Genomic DNA, 27031 nt, shown 5'->3' on the forward strand with positions numbered 1-27031 from the left:
GGACTACCTGAACTTGGTCCAATAAGAAATGCTTGTTTTCGCATGCTGTTGCAAAACGTTTTGCCACGTGTGCACCTAATGAATATGACCCCCAAGTCACTCGGCAGTATGAGGCCTGTCAACACTGACCCAACCAATCATCAGTTAAAACCTTTTTTTTTTGGTCGTTCATTTGTTCTTTAAAGGGATTTACACTGCTGTTTTTGTTCTTTTTGTATATCGGGCGCATTTTTATATCTATCGCAACATAAGCTGAGAGATTATTACACATCGACAGACCTAGCTGCATCTGTTTTATGTGTGTTCTTGAGTATATGTCTGATGGAACCTAATCATTCACGTCTGGGAGTTCAGATTACCACTGCTCAGAAGAACTACGACTTCAGCTATACTCACCTAACGAGACTTACAGGTGCTTCTTGTCAATTATTAACATTATTAGTCGGTTCCGTTGTTGACCCTCTCGTCCCCATTATGGTCCACCAGTTTCTGGAAACGATGACAACAAACAAAAAAACGCTTCAACTTGATGTGAAAGTTACATTGTGCAATATATACGCCACAGACCCTTCTTCTTCCGTCCACGCTCAAGTCCAAACAGGAACTGGTTTCTTTACATTTTTCGTTCTTGATTTTTGTTGTCGTTGATCAAAGCAAAGAACTTAAGAACTACAGAAACTTTACCTTTTCTAATTTTTGATTCCCACCAGGCCACCCCCTTGACCCCCCCCCCCCCCCATGAAAAACCGTTGCGTTAACTCTTGCCGGAGAGGAGGAGCGAGGATGGTGGTACTATTATAACTGTGTGTTCAGAAACTGTCTCTGCAGCCCTGAAACTCCTCATACGTACACATTGAACTGGGGTACATGAGAAAGCACCATCAGAAAGCCCTTCCTCTCCACGTTGCCACAGCCAGACTGAACAGACTGAATCCAGGTGGGGGAGTCACTGGAGGGTCACTGGAGATCTGGCACAATACCAAATAAGAGGGGTTTATCCTAATGCAGTAGATCTACTACGAGTGTTCCTTGTATTTGGTACTGTGCAACAATTTTAAAGATAGACTAAGTAACCTTTTGTCTATTTCAAAGGGTTTTATCATAGCACTTATGAAGAGAGCTAAACGCTTCAACTTGCAAACCAATAAATCAGAAAAATGGAGCAGCAACTTTGAAAACTGAAAAAAAAAAAGTCTAAAAAAAGAACTCTTGCTCTTTTTGTACTGTATCTATACTTGGAAATAACTTCTGGTATTTGTTTGTTCCTCTTTGGTCCAAGGACTTGTATGAACTTTAAAATGGTAGCAGGATGAAGAAAAGAAAAAAAAGGAAGTCTACTTTTATCTGACAAAAAAGTCTGCAGTGTTTGATTTTTTTTCTAAAGACATTTTCTTTTAACTATATCAAAGTGAATATCACTGTTACTCCAAAATGTTTAGCCTTTTTCTTGTCTGGAGACGCTAGACATGCAATGTTACCTGTCTCCGGCCAACAGTCGGTCGGAGTGGGGAGGGGGACGGTCACGGTCCACTGAGTGCCTCTCTGCTGTGGTGCCCATGGCGATGGTCGCTAGGCAAGGCTACCCCCACAGCAGCATTTCCTCCTGGGCTGGCACCAAGCTCTCCCATTGGACACCCTCAGCCCGGCAGGAAACCACGCTCCCTCCAAGACTGGCCAATCAGCACGGAGCTAGCCAGCTAACGACCGCGCCAGCAGCACTCGACCTCGTCTCAACCAACCCTCTCCATTTCCCCTAATCTTCTTTCACACAAAGATCACTTTAGCTGGAAGTCAAGAGACAGTCAAATTTCTGGAATTTTGCCAGTGTTTGATGAATTTTATTTCGTTTGACGTTATGTATTTTTTGATTTGTTATTTTTGTCTACATGCAGTGGTCTTTTCAAGATGGCTGCTTGAAACTAGCCCTTTTCACTGTTCATATGCAGACACACTTTGGTCAGAGGTGCCTCTGTATGTTCATCCTGTGTATTGAATGCAAACGAGGATCAATACTACAGCCCGTCATTGATTGTCTATTATTAGTTAGTATCTTAACTGATTGATTGATCATTGCTTTGTTTTGGACAGTATTCTGTAGTACTTCCAGGCAGTATCTCAAGACGTGTAAGTTAGACCAATAGGGTGTCTCAGATGGGTGAGTGTGTCCTGCCTGACCCTAGCTGCTCCACCTGGTTTCCACCAGGGCTGTCCCCTCTCGCCCGCTCACACAGCTGCTACTCTACACCCTCCAGTCCCCACCAAAGCAAACAACCTAGGCCATGGCCCTCCCCCCTGACCAGACATAAACAGCGACTCAGTTCTGTTTCTATGCAAAAGACTAGAGGCTGCGGGCCCTTTACAGCCAACGTGCCAATCCTGCCTTAAGGGTTGAGCACCGACTCAGAGCTAGACCCATTAACCTCCTGCTGTATGTACCCTTCAGCACTTAGAATATGTCCGCTCTTGGTCCTTATAGCTGGGTTTAAACCACAACACTGTCATATTCCAAACTTCCACCCTCCCTCTATGGGGAGTTAGTACCACTGAAGTGGAGGTATAGTAGGCCTCTCTTTACTGTGCTGAAGAAGACTGATCTCCTGTCAGCTTGATCTCAGGGTAGGAGATGACGTTAAAAGATGCAGCTCTCTCTGTATGCATGTCCTTTTGCTGTAGTGTAAGAGAGCCAAGTTCTACGCTAACTAATGGCAAGCTGTGCAGTAGTACTATAGACTTGTTTTGGTTGGAGAATTGTTTTTGGGGAACGGGACAGTAATGGTTTCCCTTCCCAACTATAGGCCTACTGTAATGTTACAATGTAGAAGCCCATTCTGCATGTAAGATGCCAATGTTATCCTATGTGCCAATACAATAAAATATATAGATCTCAAACTAGCCCATGTTATACGATCTGGAGAAAGAGCTCTTCTCTTCCCAGGATGGAGGATCTTTGATAACCTTTGTGATGGAGGCAGGGGGGCAGGAGGGATCAAACAGATGGGTGGGGGCAACACACCTCATCCTGAACCACTGAGATAATATGGCCGGGTCTCTCATGGCACCCTGTTCACTATGTAGTGCATTATATAGGGACATTAGGGTGCCATTTGTGGGGAATGCCCTGTTGTTGATAAAATCTTTGGCGGATCCAAGTATCCTATGGTGCACAGTCAGTTTAATGTTGGGTAATCCTGGGTACATATTTTTTTAAACCAAAAATGAATTTCTTGCATTTTAACGTCATTTTAATATGAAGTTTGACACAAAATCAAGAAGAAAAAATAATTTAAAAAAATAAAAAACGGACTAAAATAAAAGATCTATAATATGTTAAAACTAAAGCTCTGCACTTCTAGCTGAAATGTCTCCAGTCCAGCAACCTCTAACTTCTACCATCCAGGGAGTCAGAATGCAGGCTGGGGAGCCTTTTTGTGGATGCTGTATTTATCCTATTTGTTAGTTTCCTCTCAAAGCGGACCCACAACTGTATATTTCCACAGACCCAGATGGCTTCGGGCCCACTGTATCAGCCCAGGTCGCTCGCCTCACTGTTTCTGCGGTAGGCAACGAGAGTGGACGCATTTCAAAAGGTACAAAGTCTTAACGAAAAAAAAAATAACAAAAAAAAAATGGGATAAGGCTACCTTTTTGGGACTGTTCGGCGTCCTGCAGCACACTAGCAAAAATCACTATTGCCTGTTTCTGTAACTGCCTTGATCCAAGCTCAGAGACCAATTAGCCGGGTGGGGGCCTCCAAACGTCCGCTCGGTGTGTGTGCACCAGCACTGAGGGGCAGGCCGTGCTCTCTCTCTACTGCTTAACTATAGATATATATGGATATGTACGCTCGGTGTGTGTGGTAGGTAGCACATCAACAGACACCTTGGATCTCAATCTCTGAAACCTTTTATTCCTCTTAAAAGGTCTGGGTTCAATACAAACTGAAGATGAGCAATATGTATTCCCCCCGCAAATAAGTGATACGAAGGAAATGGAATGGGTTTCGTGGTTAAACTGGTACTTGATGGATCATGAGTAATGTCTTTCCTACCTGGAGTTGGATATGCACGTTCTGGATTTATGAACATATTACAGTAAGTACCTTGAAGTACTTGTACTGTATGTGAATTTGTCTAAACAACCCAACCTTAAATCACCTGTTTTTTAAATGCATACTTTCCCAGTAGAGAGAAATATCATTAAACATATCAACACAAAAATATAAACACAAATACTTGAATCAAGGAGCGCCGATAACCTAATGTGAAGTCTCTTTTGTAAAAAAAATAATTAAAAAAAACAAAAAATAAAAAAAACTATTTGACTAGTACACTTCCAAGCTTGAGGTCATCAATTAAAAAAAAAGATTGGAGAAAAAAAGTGCAAAAATCATTTGGTTGTGTGCTTGAAAGTCAAATGTATGTGTGCAAACAACTGTGTGCTTGGCAGGCTCAGGACTGCTGTCATGTTCCATTCAGTATGTTGTGTATTGACATTGTTGTCTGTTCTTTTATTCAGTTTATTTTTTGCTTGTCAAAACTATATTCTGATAGACATTTATCTTCTAACGTTGCACTGAGTGTCTTCTACCCCTCACTCAGCTAATCGTAGACAAACGAGGGGAGAGGGTGACAATTCATGTGTAAATGTTTACTCAAGGACTTAATGGAAAAAAAGTTTTTGTTTTATCTGTAAAATGTTTATCTACCTTAGTGGCTTTTATTGTGGAATAATCCAAAACAAGGATTATCATTGAGTATTGCACCATTTTGTTCTGATTACATACAAATGTAATGAAAAAAGACAACAAAAATGATCTAAGAATTGTGGCCATAGATGGTAGGACTAGTAATCTCTTAACTTCATGGAGAAAGGGATAATGTGGGGAGATGAGTTTGTTACAGGACTCATTTCAGAGGTGCCTAATCTTGTTTTTTTTTATGCATAGCCACCTGTCGTTTACAAACATTTCATTTGTCTGAAGTTGAGGAAAAAGGAATTTTGAAATGTTGAAAAAGACAAATTCCATCTTCCATCAAAAAAATATGAACATAAAACAAACTTTGCAAAATGAAGATTTATGCTACTTTCAGAACTCTGGGATTGATCAGTGTTGTTGTCGTTTTTAATTTCTCTTTTTTTTTTTTGATGTCGACAGACTGTATGTATTGAATTATTTGAATTTTGTCTTTGTAAAAAGACAACGCAATTTGCTCACTATCTTGCACACTCGTAAAGATGTGGACCTTGTCTCGGGAAGGCCAGGATTTCCAGAGTTCAAACTCCACCATTTGTATTTAAATTTGAGAGTTTTAAATTACAATAACTTTGAGAAATGTAACTCCAGGCACTGAAAGTTAGGGATTTAAATAGAATATGATATACCATTGCTTCTAAAAATCCATAGTGGTTACATAATTTACCAAATAAATGACTGAAAATGAACTCTGAGAGAGAAAAAGTAGAGTGCTTTACATGTAAAATTGCTTTACATTTAAACAAAATTGATCAATGGTTTTAATTGTCAAACGGCAGTGATTAGTTTTACTTATGCATTTTCTTTGAGGTTCCATCCTGTAACTTTCAGGAGCTTTGTGCATTACTGTCTCTGTTCCTGTGGCAGATATTCAATGAGTTAAGAGATTCTGTCTAATAGATGGTTTTCAGGAGACAGATTTGAAGTGTGGGTGGGTGGGGGGGGGGTAGCTGGTTTTTAAAGGATCATGATCTATGCACAAGTGGGAGGGAGAGTCCAGGCCTGCTTTTCTCTTGGGGCCCGGAACTCGTACTCTGGGGTTCAGGGTTTGATGTAGGGGTGTGTCTTTGTGCTACAAATTTGCTATGTTAGATTTTCTTCCCCCTCATCAGATTTATGGCAAAACTTTGTATTGCTTTGCCATGCTGTGTAATCCTTAAGCAATGAGCGCTTATCCTTCTGCTAAAGCACTGTGGGTTATACTGAGAAAAAGCCCATGACTTTTAAGGCGGTCTGGTTTTTGTAAGGGGGGGGTTGGGGGGTGGTACTCTGCCTTTTTATTTAAAAAATAAACATTAAGGAGAAATGTCTGTACTGAGAAAGTTGTGGCTTTTAATGTTTTTTTTTCTCCTCATAGAATGTGATTGTTAATGACATGCACCGGAAAAAAACATGTTTCCATGAGTTATGGAGCTTCTTTCGGACTATATTAATAAATTGACATTTTTCTTGGCTGTTAAAAAGCGTCTTGTCGATTTCTTGTGTAGTCTTGATTTTTCATGTGGACATTTAGTATTAATGCACCTCTAGAGATGAAACCACAACCCCCCCAGAGGAAGCCAGTAAACTAGATGCAGCCGGATAAGGAAGCAACTTGAGACAACTCGCACACACCACCAAGGAATACACTTGAAGCACCCCTTGTTATAAATTTATTTTTTTACAGTAAGCTGTTGAGTTAAATCTCTATTGCACTTTTATTCAGGTCAGAGTGAGTTCTCGGAATTTGCATATCGCAGAAGGACATTACAGCTTTCACATCCAACTGAACTGCAAAGTCACTACCTCTGCTTACATATTACCTGTACCCCCTGTGTATAGCCTCACTTATTTTTCTATATGCTTGTAACTAAGCATTTCACTGTCAGGTCTACACCTGTTGTATTCAGCACATGTGACAAATACAATTAGATTTTGAAGCTGTGGTTCAGCACACCATGCAAACACATCCGGTGGACCATCCCATGACTGGTTCATTTCCGATATGTAGCATGGTAACAAACTCGATGTGGAAAGGCACCCTGTTGCATGTGTCCTGGAGCTTGTCCACATATTAGCCAGTCCGCATTAAGACCAGGTTTCCTGGTCCCATCCAGTATTCAAAATATTGAGACATTTGACGCCATAAAGGTTTTATCAGTCTACACTTGATATCAAGACAATTTACCGGACCACAATGCATTTAATAGTCTACATCTGTCTCAGAATGTGGACAAAGGACGGGATGTTAGCACCAGGTATAAATTGGTATTTTGTAAGTCCATGAATATCTGTTTCCAGCACAGGACAAATGTACCATGTCAAAATACAACACTAATAAAGACAAGTATTACACTTAATATTTTTGTTGGTTTAAATACAATATCTTTTCAAAAAGTAAAGCAAGGCTACAACATTTAACTGCCAGCATTTACATCAAATACAAAACATTGTTTATAACGCCACAACAGCATTTACAGTACAACAAACTAAGTTAGGTGGATGTTTGTTTGTCCAAATTTAAGGTTATGTAAATTGTAGTTGTAGTCAAACACCGTGTTGGTGAGATTGGGCAGACCTTGTTCCTCGCAGTTTCAGATACTAGCGGTGACTCTTCGGGCCTCTCTGTGGTTTTCCTGTTGAGAACTCAGAGGGGGGGCCTCGGGTGGTAAGAGGGAGACACTTTTCCATTCCGGATGGAGGGCCGCACCCCAACCATCTCCTCGTAGATGGAAGCCTGGTGGGGCTGCGGTTTGACACGGTCTCCTCGGGTCTTACCCTGACAGAGGACAGAAGCCAATCAGAGAAGGCAGCAGGTGAAAGTGTGAAATGATGTGAATAGTAAGAGGATGGATGCTTTGATTCAGTGGCGTCCTTCCTCAATTTGAGGTGTTTGACAAATCACTGGTACTTAGTCATACCTGTCAGAAATCAGTGTTATGGTACTGACAATTTGTCACTTGAAGGAATACAGTAGCTACCAAATGAGTAAGTACCTATATACATTACAATATCATGCCTCCCCAGTCTACAACCATTGAGGTTACAGGTGTGGCTGTAAAATGTTACAGAGTGGCTTTATAAACTCAGAGCAGAGAACTGTTTGATTTCAAGAAAATGTCATATGAATGAGAAATTTGCAGAATGGTAACGCTTTTTAAATTATGACCATAAAAGCAGCAAAAAAATTGGAGTGGCTACCATTTATATAAATAATGATCTGTGTGTCAATCCTTTTGTCCATAGTAAGTAGGTTACAGTCCTACTCACATAATGAGCCACTCCCAGGGCCATAAGGAAGATGAGTAGCAGCCCCACAGCAGCAGAAAGGGCATAGAGCAGTGGAGTGTAGCCAGTACAGCTACACCTAACACCTGGGGAAACAATGAGCAACATGTAGTGTCAGACTTTGAAGAATGTCAAATCACTTCCTAAATTAAAAATACATTGACAACCTTTCATATACTGTGTATGATTAAATGAATTACTAACAGACCATTGTCTGTTTGATATTTGTTACCTGAGTTGGCTACTAGAGTTAATAAACAATACAGCATCATAGAAACAGCTTCCACAGATGACCTGGACATTTACTGGCATGAATTTACAGTTTAAAGGGATAGTTTGGGATTTTGGCAGATTCATTTGTGGATACCATTTTATGCCTGTGTGCAGTTTGAATCGTTGCGCTAACGCTAGTTAGCATTGTCTCGCGAAACTACCTCCAACTTCCCTCATACTAGACACCAGACATAAAAAAATATCCACGAGTTCATCTGACTCTGGGGAAGTAGATAGGGTTCCTTGCCAAAATCACAAACTATCCCTTAAAAACCAAAACCACTGACCCCATTTTCCTACTGCATCTGTCTATTTTCAAAATTAGTATAGAGACCGATGTGGGGAGGGGAAGTGGAGACCTTTCGTAAAGGTCTGGTCAAAAACGTGTATAGACAGACAACGCATAGGCACACAAAGAAGGTTCCCAATGTGATGTGTAAGCTCAACGAATGAACAAGCCTTACTAAATCAAGTGTTACTTGTTTATATCCACTAGCCCCATATAAATCAGGTGTCTTATTAGGGTTGAATCCACTAGCCCTATGATAAACACCCACCTTGCACAGACACAAAGTACACGTATCTCCCTAGCCTGGCACTGTTGTCGGACCTGCCGGGGAGCAGCAGCTCACAGCTGTAAAAGGCGCTCTCTTCCGGCTGCATCTTTAGCAGGGTGAGGTTGTATGCCAGGCCGCCCAGACCCGTGCCCAGGTGAAGCCTCTCTTCTGGGGGGAACGAGGCAGAGGAAGAGGGGCGCTTTGAGTGGAACAGCACCTCCACTGGAGCCCGGCCCCACCGCCTCTTCAGGCATACCCCTTCCATGGCCGAGGGGGAACCGTTGGGGACGAGGCAGGGGAGGACAGCTGACCCCCCGGCGCACGTCTCTATCAGGCCTACATCCATCTTGTTGTCTGGGACATCTTCTCCAGATGGGAAACAAACACTAGTATGACTGGCTTTGTGGGCGGGGTAGAGGAGAGTATGTTGCTAGAGCCAGGGCTATTCTAAGAAGGAAGCAGTGGCAGGATGCATAACATGAACAGTATGGCTCAGCTATGGCGTCTGGAGTTATTACAACAACAAAAAGGAAAACACGCAGGCTCCTGTGACTGTTGACTATGGTGTCAACAACTCTATTCGTATCAAGCAACATAAAAAAGGAAATAAATGAAGGAATCCATAAAGAATACTCACCAACAGTGTCAACGTACAGAAAGAACTCCATATTGCTTGGAATCTTTTTATCGACGCTGGAGGCATCGGGGAAGACAAACTCACAGTAGTAGATGTCTGTGTCTGTTCCCTTCAGCTGGCTGAGGGTCACGTTGACCCGGTGAGTACTCGGGTCTCCCGTGACATTGATGCGCTCTTTGACGTCACCGTAAAACGAAGGCTTTTGTTCAGTAAACATGAACATGACCTCTTGCTTGGGCTGCAGCCACTTGCGTTTCAGGTAGAGCCCAATGGGCTTGGAGGCATTGAACTCAGAGATACAGTAGAACTCTATAGAGTCACCCTGCGTTCTCTCCAGGAATTCCATTTCACAGAACACTAGGAGGCAACATATAGAGAAGGTAATAAATACAACGTTAGCTCCCCGTTTTTATTTGACCTTTATTTAACTAGGCAGTGCCATTAAAAACAAATTCTTATTTACAATGGCGGCCTACCCAGGAGCAACCAGGACGACGCTCGGCCAACTGTGAGCCCTCTATGGGACTCCCAATCACGGCCGGCCGATTGTGATACTAAACAGGCAGTGAGTGACGCCTCTAGCATTGAGACGCACTGCATTAGACGGCTGCGCCTACGAGCGTCTGCATAATGATCAATGTAGTCATATGGAACAGTTTCAGGCCTCTGGTTAGACTAACCCAAACAAGTGCTGTTTTATAGGCATTAAACTACTCCATGATAAAGTCATCCAAAACTTGCAATGGCAGAAGAAAAATTCCAACACCACAGGAGGTTGGTGGCACCTTAATTGGAGAGGACAAGCTCATGTTCATGGCTGGAGAGGAATGAGTGGAATGGTATCAAATAAATCAAACCCGTGTTTCTGTGTGTTTGATGCCATTCCATTCACACCAGCCATTATGAGCTGTCCTCCCCTCAGCAGCCTCCTGTGGTCAACACAGTTCCCAATAAACTAACCCCACACCAAAAGTTGCAGAAGCAAGACTTACCCAACACTGTATGTGTGATGAGCAGCAGCCAAACACCTGTCAGATGAAGAGTCATAATGACTTCCCTTGTTCTTATATGACGATGCTATCACACACTGAGCAGCATGCAGTGAGCCTCAGACATAAGTGGAGTATTATACCAGAATTGTTGAGTCTGACTCACTTGACTGGGGGGGTCTCAGCCTAATGAGGGGAAATTGGTGACTAGTTACAGGAAGTTCTCCACCTCAAACCTTAACGCTGAACAGGAAGAGTCGTTTGTAAACTACTCCTCACAAGTGTCATAGCAAAAAGCCACACCCACCTTTACATAATTACTACAAAATATTTATCTGTAAAGATGAGATGGTTCTGCAAATGCAAAATACTGAAAGTGTGTTGACCTTATACTAAGAGTATAAAATCCAGAGTATTTAGCCATTTGTAAAGCTGCAAAAAATCTGTCAATTTCAGCCAAATACTGCTAATAAGAGAATATATTTAGGTATCAAAACACGAGTTACTTTGAAGATGTTTAAGGTTTAAAAAATGTTATGATAAAAGTTACAACATACCACAAATGACCAACTATTCACTGTAACGTCATGGGAGATATTGCAAACAGTTACTTGAGAAAGTCAAGTTCACGACCCAAGACCATCTAGTGGTCCTCTTACAAAGATGGTTCAGATCGGCCCTGTTCCTGGTATAAAATGGGTTTTTAACAAGATAGGCTTGAAAAAACAGACACTGAAAATTGTACACAACACACATGATTTATTCTTATAATAGTGTGTTTTGATACAAAGCATTTGGATTTTTACATTAGGATACATTTATGCACATCAGCAAATGGAGAGAAACTGTGATACTGCCAACATGGTCTTGTGAAATAATGTCTATTTGTTTTATGTGAAATGTATAGTTAATGAACAAACAGGCCAATGTTCCCTTTAAAAGAACGTTATAGGATGCATGTTGACAATTATAACTGGGGAGAATTCAATTATAATGGTGAAGCTAATCCGAGTAACAGTTTAACACAGCAGCACATCCAAGACAGTTTTGAGCATTGTTGCGAAAGTTGGAAGATGAGTTCGGACGAGTGTTGACGACAACATCCAACAGGCCAAATACTTTAATCCATAACTATTAATAATCTATTAATCTGTAAACAATGATCATAACTTGAAGAAAAAAAACATTACCGTAATATGGTCTGGGAGTGTTTTCAAATGAACTTTACAATCATTATTTTACAACAGCCATCATGTACAGTGCCTTCCAAAAGTATTCACACCCCTTGACTTTTTCTATTTTGTGTTACAGCCAGAATTTAAAAATTGATTCAATTGAGATTGTCACTGGCTTACACAATACCGCACAATGTTTAAGTAGAATTGTTTTTTTGAACTTTTTACAAATTTATTCAATGTAAAGCTGAAACGTATTGAATCAAAAAGTATTCAAACCCGTTGTTATGGCAAGCCTAAATAAATTCAGGATTGAAAATTAGCTTAAGTCACAATATCAGTTGTATGGACTCACTGTGTGCAATAATAGTGCTTAACATGATTTGAATAACTCTCTCAATCCTGTACCCCACACATACATATAAAAAAGGTCCCCGAAGCTGAGCAGTGAATTTCAAAACATATTCGCCACAAAGACCAGGGAGGTTTTCAAATGCCACGCAATGGGTATCTATTGGTAGGTGGGTACAATTCAAATAAAAAGCAGACATTGAATATCCCTTTGAGCATGGTGAAGTTAACACTTTGGATGGTATATAAATTGTGGTGGAAGATTTAGGTAACATAGATAATTAAGATGTCTTATCTGCATAATATGCTTATATGATATGCTTGTTATTAGAATGTATCCCTTTGGACTCTGGTGTTGGTAGTTGCACTTCCTTCCTCAGCTGGGGCCCAGAGAGGGGAGAAGTCAGGCTCGTCTTTCACATGCCGCTGGTGCTATGCAGAATATCAGAAAGAGAAATATGACAGGAGGGAATATTGTCTTCATATGTGAATGTGTCTACCTATTCTAAACCATGTGAAGGGATGGCGCGGTTGATGGGGAACCACTTGTCTCCACAATGTCCGTGAGCCAGTCACTCCCTCCTTGGGGGAGATAAGGTCTGAGAAAAGATGTGGGGTAGTGTCTGGAACCATTACGTCATCTCTGATGTTGCACCGGTCCTGGGGGAGTGTATGACCTAGAGGCTCACATCCCTCAGTGTCCAGGCGTGTGGTCAAGAAGGGGTTTTACTTGAGATGGAAGTATCTAGAGTTGACAATTGAGTTATGCCATAGAATTAATTGGTGTTTCTGTGCTTTGAAGTACCAGGAACGAGATCGAAGCCTCGTCTTAGGGGCCAAACTAAATAAGAACAGACTTCAAAGCAAATGCTATCTGGTGGGATACTCCTTTCTCATATATCAAGTTACACCCTGTGACCCATTCCATGCATCTGTTGTTTGTCAGGAAGACTAAAAGGGCATATATTTTCTATAAAAGATATGTATTCTTCGTCAGAGCTACTCACCACAACACTTGGAAGTGTTGAGCCGACCAGCCTCATCATTATAGAAGCAATGACTATACTTTATTCGAAATGTATTAATAAGGAAAGCAATGTCCTGATTGGTGCTTGACCTCACCTCTCCTCATTGATTAGAATTTCTACCACACAATACACCCAGTCACTACGGAGAGGAAACCGTTCAGGGATTTCACCATGAGGCCACACCCACCATTACAAAATGACTACAAAATATATTTTTTTAAATCTATGGCAAGACTTGAAAATGGCTGTCTAGCAATGATCAACAACCAAATTGACAGAGTTTGAAGAATATGCAAATATTATACAATCCAGGTGTGGAAAGCTCTTAACACTTACCCAGAAAAATGTGTGCTGTAATGGCTGCCAAAGGTGATTCTAACATGTATTGATTGACTCAAGGGGTTGAATACATATGTATTTAATTTTCAAACATGATTTCACTTTGCCATTATGGGGTATTGTGGGTAGATGGGTGAGAATCTATTTCCTCCGTTAAATTCAGGCTGTAACAACCAAAAGTGAAACAAGTCAAGGGGTAGGAATACTTTCTGAAGCCACTGTACATCATAGCCGATGTGAAATCCTACTTACCAAATGAGTGGGGTAAAAATGTGTCCAGTTTCCACCAAGCTGCCCCCTTCACCACCAGACAGAAAGAGGCAACAATGGCACACCACAGCATTCAACATTCATTACATTTGTATGCAACCAAATGGTGTAACAAATCTTGAGCAAGTACTTTAGAATAACTCTACAATACTCAAAACAATGTACAAATCTTGGAAAAACTCCCAAAATGCATTACTTCAGATTCAATAACTAGTTACTACTAAACGGTACATCCGGTGCAAGATACAGCCACACTATGGTAAGGGAATGGGTACTTACAGATATAACTGACCTGTTTCGCAAGAAATCTGTGTTTTAGGCTGAAAAGCAGATAAGGACATTACCATCAAAATAGACATGGGCTTACAAAAAGTTTAAAAGTAATGTTTTTTTTCGATTTTAATATGCTATGCAGTGTTTCCCCTAGTATTTTTTTCCAACAGCGGTGGCAAAGTTAGCATGTGGGGGTAGTGGGCATGACAAATGGCACATTTTAGCGGCCCTCCTCTCGGCCACAGAGTAACTGTAGCTGTTCTAAAACAAATTTTCTGCAATTCTACACATTTTGACATGAACATTTGTTTTAAAGCTAATTTTCTACAATTCTACACATTTTGCCATGGCTTATGCATTGTTCCTAATTTAACTAAAATGACAAACCAAATCAAAAGTGGCCCTATATCATGACATTTTTTTAAAATTTTACTTTCGCCAACTGTCTAGTCTTTATTTTGGCGATTTTTAGTCTTCAAATATATTGCACCATTATCGTTTCTATATTCTTGGTTTAAAATCTTTTGCAGTGGCGGCTACGGTTTAGCAGCGGCACAACGCCGCTGCTAAATACATATAGGGGAAACACTGATGCACCATAGTGGAATAACACCAAATAAGGCCCTCTGACTTGAAAAGCTAAACACCCAGACATGAGTAGGTGGTTTAGGAAAAATACACCCGACATCAAGTAAAATGTATATTTATCATCAACCACTCACAGAGTATAGAGCACTTGCATGCAAATGTTAGTGAATCTAAGGTGAGGAAGATAAACTGATTCAGGGTGCAGGTTTAAATGATTGAATTACTATTAAAGAACATCAGGCTATAAATGTATCTGCATCAAGACAATTTGTATATTAAAACATGTTTAAAAATACCAGATCTGGAATGTTGACATTCTATAATTTGAACAATATTTCATAAATACAACATTTATGTACAAACCTTCATGATGAAGGTACTAACCTCCATGGTACAAACCTTCATGAAGCCTCATCCCCATCCATGGGTCAGGAAGAAAACAGTGTTGGATTTTAAGTGAGTTTTATTACAACATAGATAGTTTAAAACAGTACAGAGAATAAGTTCACACAAGTTACCCTTTTGATCATGGAATAAACCTGAAATAAGAATGAAGCTAGAGACTGATAGATAATAATAATCCATGGTAAACTACTAAACAGTTGGAATCGTCATCATAAAGGAGGACCCTCACCAACCATACGGTTGGGGACAGGGCGTCCAACAACACACAAAGTGTGCTGTGAGGGCCTCGTCACCGACTTACTCTACACAACAGAAAATCATATATTTACAGGAAACTTGCCTTTTTGTAAGGGGAGGGCGATACGATCATGTTACTCCAGCAGCGAGCAGTCAAAACAATATGAACCATATTTAACACACTTCACTTCTACAAACCTGAGTGAAACATGAGAAGAAAAACACCATACATGTATCAAATCTGCACAATGACAAAGTTGTCATTATCATCAAGTTGTTTTGTGTGTTTTGTTGTTTATGTTTTTTCCCCATTAAAGATGTAATGTTAAATGTCCGTGTGCTGCGTATATATATATTTTTTTTCATTAATACTTTTCTTCACCATCACTGGTTGGTCTTACAGCTCATTGGCTTGGGCTAGTTTTAAAAAGCACAAGGTGAGAAAAGGTTTAACCTCCAAACCTAGTGAGGGGTCAGGTCGTTGCGACTGCTTCAGTATCGTCCCGCAGGAGACATGACGGGGGGCCGCATGCCCATGGGAGGCCCTCCTTGGTATCCCATCGGAGGGCCCTGCCCATACGGAGGCATCCCGCCCTGCATGTAGCCAGGCATGCCCTGGGGGGGACCACCATACTGACCTGGAGGGAGGAGGAAGTATATTGAAACATCACAATGCAAGCAAATGCAAAAAAAACATGTTTTAACTGGTATGATACTTGGTCTTTCGTGCCATCAAAGGCTACAAGTTTCTCTCCATCAGTTAATTTTTTGGTCTAGTGATGCCATAACATCTTACCGTGCATGGGGTGCCTCATGCCAGGCTGCTGCGGGGGCATGCCCTGCTGTGGGGGCATCATGCCGCCCACGGCCGCCACAGGAGGGGCAGACATGTGAACCTGCCCCTGCCTGGGAACGTTACGCTGGTACCGGGGCAACTGAGCCCGTCGCTCCTCCTGTTACCGGGCAGACAGACACAGAGAGGATTCTTAGACAGGACACAACACTAGCCTATCCCTTTCAGTGCAACGGCAAGGACAAATCACAACTCAATTACATTATATTTTACTAATTTGTTTTAAACAAATATTACAAGTAACAACAGTAACGCGACAGAGAAAAAAAAGTACTTTCTCATTCATTACTTACTGTGAAAGGGCAAAACGCAAAGCAGGAGCAACTTACCAGTGAGATATCCTCATCAGGGTGGATCAACTTACTGGTTGCACTCATGGTGGTGAGGGTGGCCGGCTTACTGGTCACTGTGGCGGGGGGCTTGGCCACAGTGTTACTAGGGGGGTTAGAGGAGGATGAGGCAGAGGACTGGGTGTAGGCGGGGAATGTTGCTTTGGGAGGATCAGAGGAGGTGGAGGGCACGCTGTGGGGCACAGCTCCAGAGGCACTCTGCTGAGCCTGGGAGACCGGAAGGAAGATGCACTGTCAGATGGGTGAGTGACTCATCATGATCACACACACACAGATTACAATGCTCTCCTCTCATAGGAATCAGATATTCAGACATTTGACCTACTGACTCCTTAGAAGGGCTTTCTAAACAGAATTTGTCCCATGGTTTTTGACCACAACAAGCGATTGGTTGATTCCTCAGATTTTCACAAGCAGAGTGCACTGTACATCAAACTAACGCTGAACAGATTAGCACTTTAAATGACTGGAAAATATCAGTTCAGCTGAGACACTCAAGAAAAACTCATTTCATATCACACATTGCTGATGAGCATTGCATTGTGCAAAATACCATCTGAGGAAATCCATGATAATAAGTCAGGGGAGGGGGAAAATAAGCAGAAAGCAAGCTGTGCCTAAACAAAAATACATATTTTAAATCACCAACTCAGTGCTAAGAAAACTAAGGCAGGCCACACACAGGCATGCAGCAAGTCCTCCTAAGGGAAAGCCGACCATCAGCTCATCCTTTTGGTGGAGCGGTTCACAAAAATGCACACGGAATGACAAAAGGCCTGTTGAATATGCTAACTTAAGTTCATATGTCAAAACACAGACATTTTGTAGCATTCCCAACCAAATCAAGCTGATACGCTGCATGCCACAGGAGTCTATAGGACATGGAAGTGAAAGAGTCCTGCCTACTTGTGGAGTGTTAGAGAACAGAGGCTTAGAGGCAGCAGACTGAGAGTCTGCAGTGCTACTGGGAGAGGCTGTGATGGTGTTTGGAACATGAGAGCCCATCTGCAGCATAAAGAAGAGAGGCAGAGTGAACAACACCAGCAGAACCGAGAGTGAATACCAGCAGCTCTGGAGAGGAAAACGAGGAGAGGGCATTTTGATAATGAGCTGTAGTTCCTTACTATGGATGCATTACTGATACAACTCTGCTATTGCTGCTCCCTATTAGGCTTGGGCGGTATACCATATACTGGGGTATTTGGAAATAGCCACAGGATGGTTTTTCAATACCGTTGAAATGATTTCTTAGAAGATTGCATAAATGTGAATATTTGTTGCTACATTTCAAGTAAATACCTGCAGTCAACTTGTGCAATATGGTAAGAGATAATGATTGCATATTTCATTTCACCTGTCAGAATTTTTCATTATGAAGCTTACCGCTAGTACCCAGTCACATGGTGTTTGTTTAGAAGCACACAATAACGAGACACCAGAGCCTTGTGAGTCATTCATTGTTGTGCAGCACACGCCAGGTGATCAGGTTACAGTATGGAATTCACATCTAAATGTTCACCAGCTAGGTGTTTTATAACTTTTAAGTAAAAACAGTCTAAAAATGTGCTAAATGCTCTGCAGCTGTACATTTGGTTTGCTAATTTAGTCGCTAGTTAGCTATCCAGCTAAGTGGTTAGCGTCTTACAAAATTAATTATATTGCCGGTAACAGCAGAAAATCCCCTCTTGGATCAAGAGCCTTGCTGTCTACTATTTGTGTTGTGCGGTCCGCAAACTAACATTTCTGAGTTACTTTTTAGAACTTTGTGAGCTGGGATGTCTGTCCTGAAAATAGTTTAGGTCAGAGGCCGTCTACATGTTCACAATGCGCTCTTTATCATTTAGTTTGCATTCTATGGGATTTTACATGTACTTGTTAGCATTGCTAACCTTTGGATTACAAAAGCTCAGCTGGGGTTTGAAAATAATGTCCCTTGTGTTCAGTGCCGGTATTACCGAATATACCAATATGGCACAAGGTCAGTATGAAGGTATGACACACTGGATACTGCCCAAGCCTACTCCCCACCATTAATGATGATATTCTGATAGTATGCATGTGCCGGAGATGAGCGCACCAGTACAACCATCTTAACACAGAGGAAATACTCTTGGTGAATTATTCTATTTAAAATGAACAAGGTAAACCAATGAGACAGTTATGACAAGATACAGCTCCATCCCACCTCGCCTCTTGGCAAGGTGACCCACCTGTACTGCGCTGGGGAACAGGGGCTTGCTGACGGCAGCAGGGGCTGCTGCGGAGGGTCGGGGCATCCCTGCCGGGGTGGGGACCTGGGCCATGTGGGGCATACCAGGACGGTGACCCATGTGGGGTGGCATTCCTGAAGACAAGACATCAGGTCTCAATATCAAATCACAGTCCTTTCTCAGAAAGTTAGGGAATCCATGACAAATATCATAGCAGGTCGTTTCTAGGTCATGATAGAATTGAGAATGAACATGATTTTGCTCTACTAGAGCTAGGACAATAACCACTTATCGTGGGCATTTTGCTGATATCGTTCATTATGATAAATAACCTATAGGGCCCTACTAGAGAAATGTGAAGTTTGAAACAAAATAAGTTTGATAACCGGACAATTGATAGCTACAACATTCAAAGTAGTAGTATTTTTAAGGGTTTAAATTTAAAACTGTTGTGCACATTCATGTTATAAGCCTATCGTTAAATAGATGTGTCCACGCCGCCCAGCTCTATGCTAATCTTGTGAAATTGTCAGCTCTCTCACAAGCCTCATATAGGAGAATAGTCCTAGGTGAGAGACGGCCACAGTGCTCTATCCCCTGTCAATGCCATTCCACCCCACTGGGTACAGAGTGACTGGAGTAAGGGAGGGGAAGAGGGGTACCGACAGTGCTTACCTGGCGGCATACCAGGCATCCCTTGCATCATTGGAGGCATCATCCCTCCCATCCCATGCATCATGCTGTAAGGAGATCAAACCAACAGGTGTGAGTTACAATCTGAATGATCAAATCTAACTGTCTGATGTTTTAATAATAAGGCAGATCCTGCAGCGACGGACCAGTTCAGGGCGACATTTAACTCCTGCAAAGAGTGAGCAAACGCATTGAGGGAGGAAAATGTCACCCACTGAGTAGTATCAGTTAGTACTCACCCTGGTGGCATTCCGTGCATACCAGGGGGCATCCCATGCATCATGGGCGGGACACCGTGACCTGGCATCATAGGGGGCATTCCTGCATTGGGAAGAAAAGGGAAGGAAACTAGATTTTAACCAATACACCAGGTATAATTTATTAGCCATTATTTGGTGATGCTGGGGGAAAAAAATTCTTTCCAGTTTGTGGTTTGTTCAGAATGGGCATGATTCATTCACAATTCAGAGCAGTTTAACATTTTTTACAATCATCATTACTTGATGCAAATGTCTTACTGGCAGAACAAAGCAATCGTATGGCCATTCAGCCCATGTTCTACCTGAGTAAGCTCCTGGTGGCATGCCTGGAGCCCTGGCCCCAGGGGGGATGCCTGGCTGGGCCATGGGAGGGACATAGCTAGCCTGGGGCTGGGCAGCAGGCATCTGCTGCTGAACGAACGAAGGGCCTGGAGCATCATCATCGTCGTCATCCTCGTCAGAGTCGTCCTGATTCTGCTTCTTCTTCTGGCTCTCTGAACACAAAGTAAAGGGGTATTTTAGCCACACAGTAGTTCTTTAAGATGATTTGTTCTGGCTGTAGACTTCTATGGTTCTCAGTACAAATGCAGGAAATTACGTTGACACTAACTAACCCTGTTTTTGTTCTAATGTCCGTCTCCTCTCCTGCATATCCTTCTCTGGAATTCCTTCCATGCCATAGATTTCCAATTCTATGTCTACCCTTCCAGGTATGGCATTGGGGACCCCGTCGATGGTCTCTTTGTGAACCTGAAAGACCCACGCCATCAATGATTCATATAACAAATAAAAGGTATGACCACACAGATTAATGAATAACCAACATGTTGTTAATGTGAATACCAACCTGCATACAGTGGATTGCCAGCCCTGGACCAGTGTACAACTTCTTGTGACATATATGGCACTTAAAATGTTTGGCCTTTTGATGTTGGATGAGGATCTTTTCATCATCGAAATCTCGATTACAATACCTTCAAGTTGTGAATTAAGGAAATGTCAGAGTATATACTAACGTTAGCAAGCTAGCTAGTTGGTTTCATTCAATCGAGGGTGCCTCCTCCCTGCTATAACGTTGCTCCTTTAATTTAACGTAAGGTATAGTTACTCTTTGAGCACGACTTCTGACCACCATCTATGACAGACAAGGTATGCCGACTAAGCGTCATAAACTGGGTAGTTGCAGATAGCTACATAATGAATGCAATAAGTTACTTTGCTAACTAATAATGCCGCTAGCTACTTAGCTAACATAGCTAGTTTTCAGCCTAAAATGTTCGTCAATATACACCATTTGGGTTTACTTTGTTGAGATAAAACTAAAAGAGAGTGTTGGAAAATTACATTGCAACAACATTATTACAGAAATACGACAAAGTATCAAAAGTGCGAACAGGTCTTGTGAGGCCTACATTATCTTACTTCGCTAGCTACCTTGCTAAACATTCGAGCCCTCACTTTCCTTTCATGCGTTTTGTCTATACCCCAAACCAAAGGATACCAGCACCATGGCTTCATCTGCTTCTTCTTCTTTCGCCCCATCTTTCAGATAGTACTTGGAAAGCAAACGTAGAATAACAAACACTGAAATTCGTTCTTATTATGTCATAAACATTAGCGACATGCTGTATGACAACGCCGAAAATGGCGCTTCTTCAAGTGGAGGAAGTGGATTATGATTTGCTCCCACAATGCTGTGCTGATGGAAAACGTGCACAATTCCCTAAACAAAAGTGCGTTAAATACGTCTTTCCAGTACATTGACGAAGTTGTATTTTCTTGTGGGATTTGATCCGAAATCCTCGGAAATTAATAATCATACCATTATTATATTATTTTATGTGTTTCTGCTCGCGTCATTTCAATGCATTCTGTGCCGGTGTAATAACTTTAATGTCCACATGGGAGCGACATTGCACCATACTATTGTATGGTGATGAAGGCGTCAATGCTGTGAGCAATTCAAATGTCGATAAATATATATATATATATATATATCCTTATAGTAGAACAACAATAATTAAGAAATAATGCACGAGGGGATGTGGTATATGCCCAATATACCACGGCTAAGGGCTTTTCTTACGCGCAACGCGGAGTGCCTGGATACAGCCGATTAGCCGTGGTATATTTTCCAAAAAACACAAACCCGCAAGGTGCCTTATTGCTATTATAAACTGGTTACCAACGTATACGGTCTGATATACCACGGCCAATCAGCATTCAGGGCTCGAACCACCCCGTTTATAATACTGAATAGCACAAACTTGCAATGCATGCCATGCATTATGATATGGATGTTCAATTTCATTTGATTCAATAAAATGTTCTAGAAAAATGTATTAGATCAGCACATGGACTCAATAGGGCCTAGATTGCGAGTCCCCCAGCCCAGTGCCTTGCATATAAGCCAGACTCATTTGAATAACTGAAAATAAATATACCCAGTGCTGTGCTCAGCAGTCTGAGCAGAAAGGAAACAATAAATCTACTTTAGAGAATCTCCGTCTTCACCCTCCCTCCCTTCTCTTTAAATCGCTCCCCCTCCATCCCTTTCTCCCCCCTCCCTCCCGTTCTCTCTCCAAGGTAAATGATTCATTTGGAAAATGGGATATTTATGCAAGTGAGTAAACACAACAGAAGCCAATTTCAGGGCTCCTAATGAATGTTAAATTGTATACATTGGGAGCTGCTGTTGTTTCCTATACGGCAGTGACTAGACTAAAGAGAGACCACAGTGGCAGGCCTCCATCTCTGAATGAATTAGGGCTGACTCTTGTGTACTCAAGCATTTATTTTATTTGTATATATTTTATTTTACTTGTGTTTATTTTTTACCATAAACAAAAACACACGTAATCAAAAACAATAGACAACTGAACTTTTACCTACATTTCACAAATATGAATGATATCACACATGCTCAGACCCACATGTTCCCACCATATCCACGCCCGATGTTGTTTCTAATGCTTGTAAGACCTCAAATTGTTTTATGTCGTTTCTGTCTGTAGCCAGATTTTAAAATATATATTTAAATAATAAGGCATGTAATTTCGTTCATTATGTTCCAACACTCCCTCCATCAATATCAGTTATTTTTAAGTCTTGGATCCAATAGGTTCTATATGTTTTTAATAGATTGTCAGTTGAGTAGGCTGCCTACAAGGTTTTGTATATCTGACCTATCCAATGGCGACCCATCATTTTTAGCAAAACACTGAGAGTAGCAGTTTGTAATGTGCTCTAGTTGCGCAGTGATTGGCTCAGTGTTCTGTCACTCATGAGGAGCTTGAAAACTCAAACCCCTTGGGTGCTGCCATAGAGTTACATTACAAGTGCCCATCCAAGAAGGCTCAAGGTCTTTCAACATCTTAGCTAGCAGTCATCATCATGAATCAAGTCGAAAATCTACTGGCAAATCCTTTTTAATGAAGAGAAATTATAGATAAAACGTATCGGTGCTAATCGGCCATTGGACCTAAACATTACACAGCAAGTTGGAAATCGCAAATTCAACAATGAGTGGTTTGGAAGGAATCAGTGGCTAACTGCAAGCTTTGCAAAGCAATCACTAGCCTGCTATTCAGTGGTGGCTGTGTGGTCCCAAGTCTGGGTTTAAGGGTCTCTTTTCCATGTTTAAAATGATAAACATTCAACATTGGCCATGCTGTCAATCCAGCATGATTTCTGCCACGCTCAAAACAACTGTTAACTTGTAACTGAGAAATCTGACCAGTAAGTTCAAGACAACTGGGAAATTAGGAAAAAACAAGTTTACTTTTTGAACGGTCATCCAATTCGGAATTGTAAGTCGGGAACTCTGGCCTTTTATAGAGCTACAACCTAAAGATCACTGACGTCATCATCATTTGATCTAGTTTTTTTTCCAGAGTTCCCAGTTGTCTTGAAAGCCCCATAAATCCAGAGAATGCCAGACTTTGATGACAAAATCTACTCAAAAGGACTGCCGTGCCACCTTCATGTTCAAGTGAGCACAGCACAACAAGGTGAGTCCAAAAATGTATTGTATGCTGCTGCATAAATTATGTAATATGCCAGGGAGATATGTATACTGTAGCTAAGAAAGTAATACTAAGTGTATGTTGTGTAATAGGCTGTTAGTCGTCCATGTGCTGCACCCTAATAATTTGGTCTATTTTTCCCTCTAAATTTCACCTAACGTTTCTGTTCTTACTTGGTGGTGCATATGTAGCCTATAACCTGTTTTAGAGAAATGTAATCATCGCATATTGGAAGAGCTTTCATTGTCTGCTTATATGTCCCCTTTATTTATCCTACGGTTCTGACTTGGTGTACAGGGAGAACACTGTAAGAACGGCCCATGTTCTGAATGGTGTCGCTGTACATTTCAAAAGTGCTGAACAAATAGTTATATTGACTACGTCGGTCCTAGCTCGCTCATTAATGTCTTAATCGAAAATGCAGATAGCCTCTTATCCCCTTGTCGTCCCCTTATGCCATTGTTTCAACATCTCAATTGTCAGTAGAAACCACATTTGTTTAAGCAAGTATGCCATATAAGCTATGTTTTTTTAAAGACAGTAAATGAGTCTGAGTGAACTGTTTGGATACCAGACAAGGCTCCACTGATAGCCAGGTGTAGCAGTGGTTATGTGTTGGGACTGCTGTTGCGATTTGCTGCTGGGACAGGTTTACAGTGCATTGGGAAAGTATTCAGACCCTTTGACTTTTTCCACATTTTGTTACGTTACAGCCTTATTCTAAAATTGATTTTTTTAAATTCCCTCATCAATCTACAGACAATACCCCATAATGACAAAGTGAAAACTGCTTTTTATTCATTTTTGCAAATGTATTAAAAAATGAAAAACGGAAATTCCTTATTTACAGAAGTATTCAGACCATTTGCTATGAGACTCAAAATTGAGCTTAGGTGAATCATGTTTCCATTGATCATCCTTGAGATGTTTCTATAACTTGATTGGAGTCCACCTGTGGTAAATTAATTGATTAGACATTATTTGGAAAGGCACACACCTGTCTATATAAGGTCCCACAATTGACAGTGCATGTCAGAGCAAAAACCAAGCTATAAGATGCTCCCAGAGCTCCCAGACAGGGTTGTGTCAAGGCACAGATCTGGGAAAGGGGACCAAAAAATGTCTGCATTATTGAAGGCCCCCAAAATCACAGTGGCCTCCATCATTCTTAAATGGAAGAAGTTTGGGACCACCAAGACTCTTCCTAGAGCTGGCCACCTGGCCAAACTGAGCAATCAGGGAGAAGGGCCTTGGTCAGGGAGGTGACCAAGAACCCGATGATCACTCTGACAGAGCTTCAGAGTTCCTCTGTGGAGATGGGAGAATCTTCCAGAAGGACAGCCATCTCTGCAGCACTCCACCAATCAGGCCTTTATGGTACTGGCCAGACAGAAGCCACTCCTCAGTACAAAGGCACATGACAGCCCGCTTGAAGTTTGCCAAAAGGCACCTAAAGACTCTCAGACCATGAGAAACAAGATTCTCTGGTGTGATGAAACCAAGATTGAACTCTTTGGCCTGAATGCCAAGCATCATGTCTGGAGAAAACCTGGCACTATCCCTAGGCTGATGCATGGTGGTGGCAGCATCATGCTGTGGAGATGTTTTTCAGCGGCAGGGACTAGGAGACTAGTAAGGGTCACCTTCCAACAGGACAACGACCCTAAGCACACAGCCAAGACAACGCAGGTGTGGCTTTGGTACAAGTCTCTGAATGTCCTTGAGTGACCCAGCCAGAGCCCGGACTTGAACTCAATCGAACATCTCTGGAGAGAGCTGAGAATAGCTGTGCAGAGACGCTCCCCATCCAAATTGACAGATCTTGAGAGGATCTGCAGAAAAGAATGGGAGAAACTCCCCAAATACAGGTGTGCCAAGCTTGTAGCGTCATACCCAAGAAGACTGGGCTGTAATCACTGCCAAAGGTGCTTCACCAAAGTACTGTGTAAAGGGTCTGAATACTTATGTAAATGTGCCATTTCATCTTTTTATTTTGAATACATTTCTAAACATTTCTAAAAACCTGTTTTTGCTTTGTCATTATTGGGTATTGTGTGTAGATTGACAAGGGGAAAAAACAATGCCTAAATCATTTTAGAATAAGGCTGTAACGTAACAAAATGTAGAAAAAGTCAAGGAGTTTGAATACTTTCTGAATGCAAGGTATGTAGGCCATTCGTTTTTCACCTTTATAATACAATTAATGTATTGGTTAGTGTTGTGTTGTCTAGAGGCTTTGCTTGCATGCACCCCCCCCCCCTTCCTCCCCTTGCATGCACCCCCCACCCCTTGCATGCACCCCCCACCCCCACCCCCCATTTTCTTCTGTTTGCCCCACCAAGATTTACATTCCAAAATTGCTACTGGACCTATCTATCATATGAGTATCTGTTTCTGACTCAAATTGCATTCCCTCAACATTGCTCTGATGCCCAAAAGCTTTTAGGTCAACATTTTGTTGCATATATTTGAAAATGTCTACAATCGTGGCCAAAAGTTTTGAGAATGACACAAATATTATTTTTCACAAATTCTGCTGCCTCAGTTTGTATGATGGCAATTTACATATACTCCAGAATGTTATGAAGAGTGATCAGATGAATTGCAATTAATTGCCAAGTCCTTCTTTGCCATGCAAATGAACTGAATCCCCAAAAAACTTTCCACTGCATTTCAGCCCTGCCACAAAATAACCAGCTGACATCATGTCAGTGATTCTTTCGTTAACACAGGTGTGAGTGTTGACGAGGACGAGGCTGGATATCACTCTGTCATGCTGATTGAGTTCGAATAACAGACGGGAAGTTTCAAAAGGAGGGTGGTGCTTGGAATCATTGTTCTTCCTCTGTCAACCAAGGTTATCTGCAAGGAAACACGTGCCGTCATCATTGCTTTGCACAAAAGGGGCTTCACAGGCAAGGACATTGCTGCCAGTAAGATTGCACCTAAATCAACCATTTATCGGATCATCAAGAACTTCAAGGAGAGTGGTTCAATTGTTGTGAAGAAGGCTTCAGGGGACCCAAGAATGTCCAGCAAGCGCCAGGACAGCCTCCTAAAGTTGATTCAACTGAGGGATCGGGGCACTACCAGTACAGAGCTTGCTCAGGAATGGCAGCAGGCAGGCGTGAGTGCATCTGTACGCACAGTGAAGCAAAGACTTTTGGAGGATGGCCTGGTGTCAAGAAGGGCAGCAAAGAAGCCACTTCTCTCCAGGAAAAACATCAGGGACAGACTAATATTCTGCAAAAGGTACAGGGATTGGACTGCTGAGGACTGGGGTAAAGTTATTTTCTCTGATGAATCCCCTTTCCGATTGTTTGGGGCATCTGGAAAAAAGCGCTACCATCAGTCCTGTGTCATACCAACAGTAGAGCATCCTGAGACCATTCATGTGTGGGGTCGCTTATCAGCCAAGGGAGTGGGCTCACTCACAATTTTGCCTAAGAACCCAGCCATGAATAAAGAATGGTACCAACACATTCTCAGAGAGCAACT

General features: G+C 41.7%; 2 protein-coding genes and 1 non-coding gene across 18 annotated transcripts; all 3 read right to left on the reverse strand.

The window, feature by feature from the left end:
- Nucleotides 1-6388: 6388 nt before the first annotated feature.
- Nucleotides 6389-15340, reverse strand: LOC110493567 (uncharacterized). 15 transcript variants are annotated; one of them, XM_090204672.1, is made up of 8 exons: nucleotides 14900-15340; nucleotides 13919-13959; nucleotides 13622-13667; nucleotides 10480-10515; nucleotides 9488-9844; nucleotides 8851-9213; nucleotides 8003-8106; nucleotides 6389-7511 (listed from the first exon to the last, which is right to left on the reverse strand). In XM_090204672.1, the coding sequence occupies exons 5-8, from the start codon at nucleotides 9831-9833 to the stop codon at nucleotides 7380-7382; spliced, it is 945 nt and encodes a 314-aa protein (XP_090060798.1). In that variant the 5' UTR covers nucleotides 9834-9844; nucleotides 10480-10515; nucleotides 13622-13667; nucleotides 13919-13959; nucleotides 14900-15340; the 3' UTR covers nucleotides 6389-7379. The 15 variants fall into 15 exon arrangements, with proteins under 15 accessions (XP_090060798.1, XP_090060794.1, XP_090060795.1 ...); XM_090204668.1 differs by having other exon boundaries at nucleotides 8851-9216; XM_090204669.1 differs by having other exon boundaries at nucleotides 13932-13959; nucleotides 14885-15012.
- Nucleotides 14946-21394, reverse strand: znf207b (zinc finger protein 207, b). Of its 2 annotated transcripts, XM_021567912.3 has the most exons (11): nucleotides 21010-21201; nucleotides 20356-20482; nucleotides 20123-20258; nucleotides 19811-20002; nucleotides 19488-19569; nucleotides 19231-19295; nucleotides 18556-18689; nucleotides 17252-17350; nucleotides 16325-16552; nucleotides 15939-16095; nucleotides 14946-15780 (listed from the first exon to the last, which is right to left on the reverse strand). In XM_021567912.3, the coding sequence occupies exons 1-11, from the start codon at nucleotides 21048-21050 to the stop codon at nucleotides 15635-15637; spliced, it is 1407 nt and encodes a 468-aa protein (XP_021423587.2). In that variant the 5' UTR covers nucleotides 21051-21201; the 3' UTR covers nucleotides 14946-15634. The 2 variants fall into 2 exon arrangements, with proteins under 2 accessions (XP_021423587.2, XP_021423588.2); XM_021567913.3 differs by lacking the exon at nucleotides 17252-17350 and having other exon boundaries at nucleotides 21010-21394.
- Nucleotides 19081-19209, reverse strand: LOC118940678 (small nucleolar RNA SNORA49). Its single transcript, XR_005037264.2, has one exon. It is a non-coding gene; the product is annotated as a small nucleolar RNA SNORA49 (small nucleolar RNA).
- Nucleotides 21395-27031: the final 5637 nt, after the last annotated feature.

This window comes from Oncorhynchus mykiss, chromosome 17, assembly GCF_057628025.1.
Source record: "Oncorhynchus mykiss isolate SJ-2025 chromosome 17, ASM5762802v1, whole genome shotgun sequence".
Taxonomy (NCBI): Eukaryota; Metazoa; Chordata; class Actinopteri; order Salmoniformes; family Salmonidae; genus Oncorhynchus; species Oncorhynchus mykiss.

Bases quoted from the DNA above. Each gene is read 5' to 3' on its own strand.
- LOC110493567 (XM_036949500.2), bottom strand. From the start codon at position 13,712: ATGCTGTGGTGTGCCATTGTTGCCTCTTTCTGTCTGGTGGTGAAGGGG. The intron at 9,845-10,479 runs GTAAGTCTTGCT...GTTGCCTCCTAG, and splicing joins CATCACACATACAGTGTTGG to TGTTCTGTGAAATGGAATTC. The intron at 8,107-8,850 runs GTGGGTGTTTAT...TTGTTTCCCCAG, and splicing joins GTACTTTGTGTCTGTGCAAG to GTGTTAGGTGTAGCTGTACT.
- znf207b (XM_021567912.3), bottom strand. From the start codon at position 21,050: ATGGGGCGAAAGAAGAAGAAGCAGATGAAGCCATGGTGCTG. The intron at 19,296-19,487 runs GTGAGTACTAAC...ATCTCCTTACAG, and splicing joins ATGCACGGAATGCCACCAGG to CATGATGCATGGGATGGGAG. The intron at 16,553-17,251 runs GTAGGCAGGACT...CCGGTCTCCCAG, and splicing joins TGTTCTCTAACACTCCACAA to GCTCAGCAGAGTGCCTCTGG.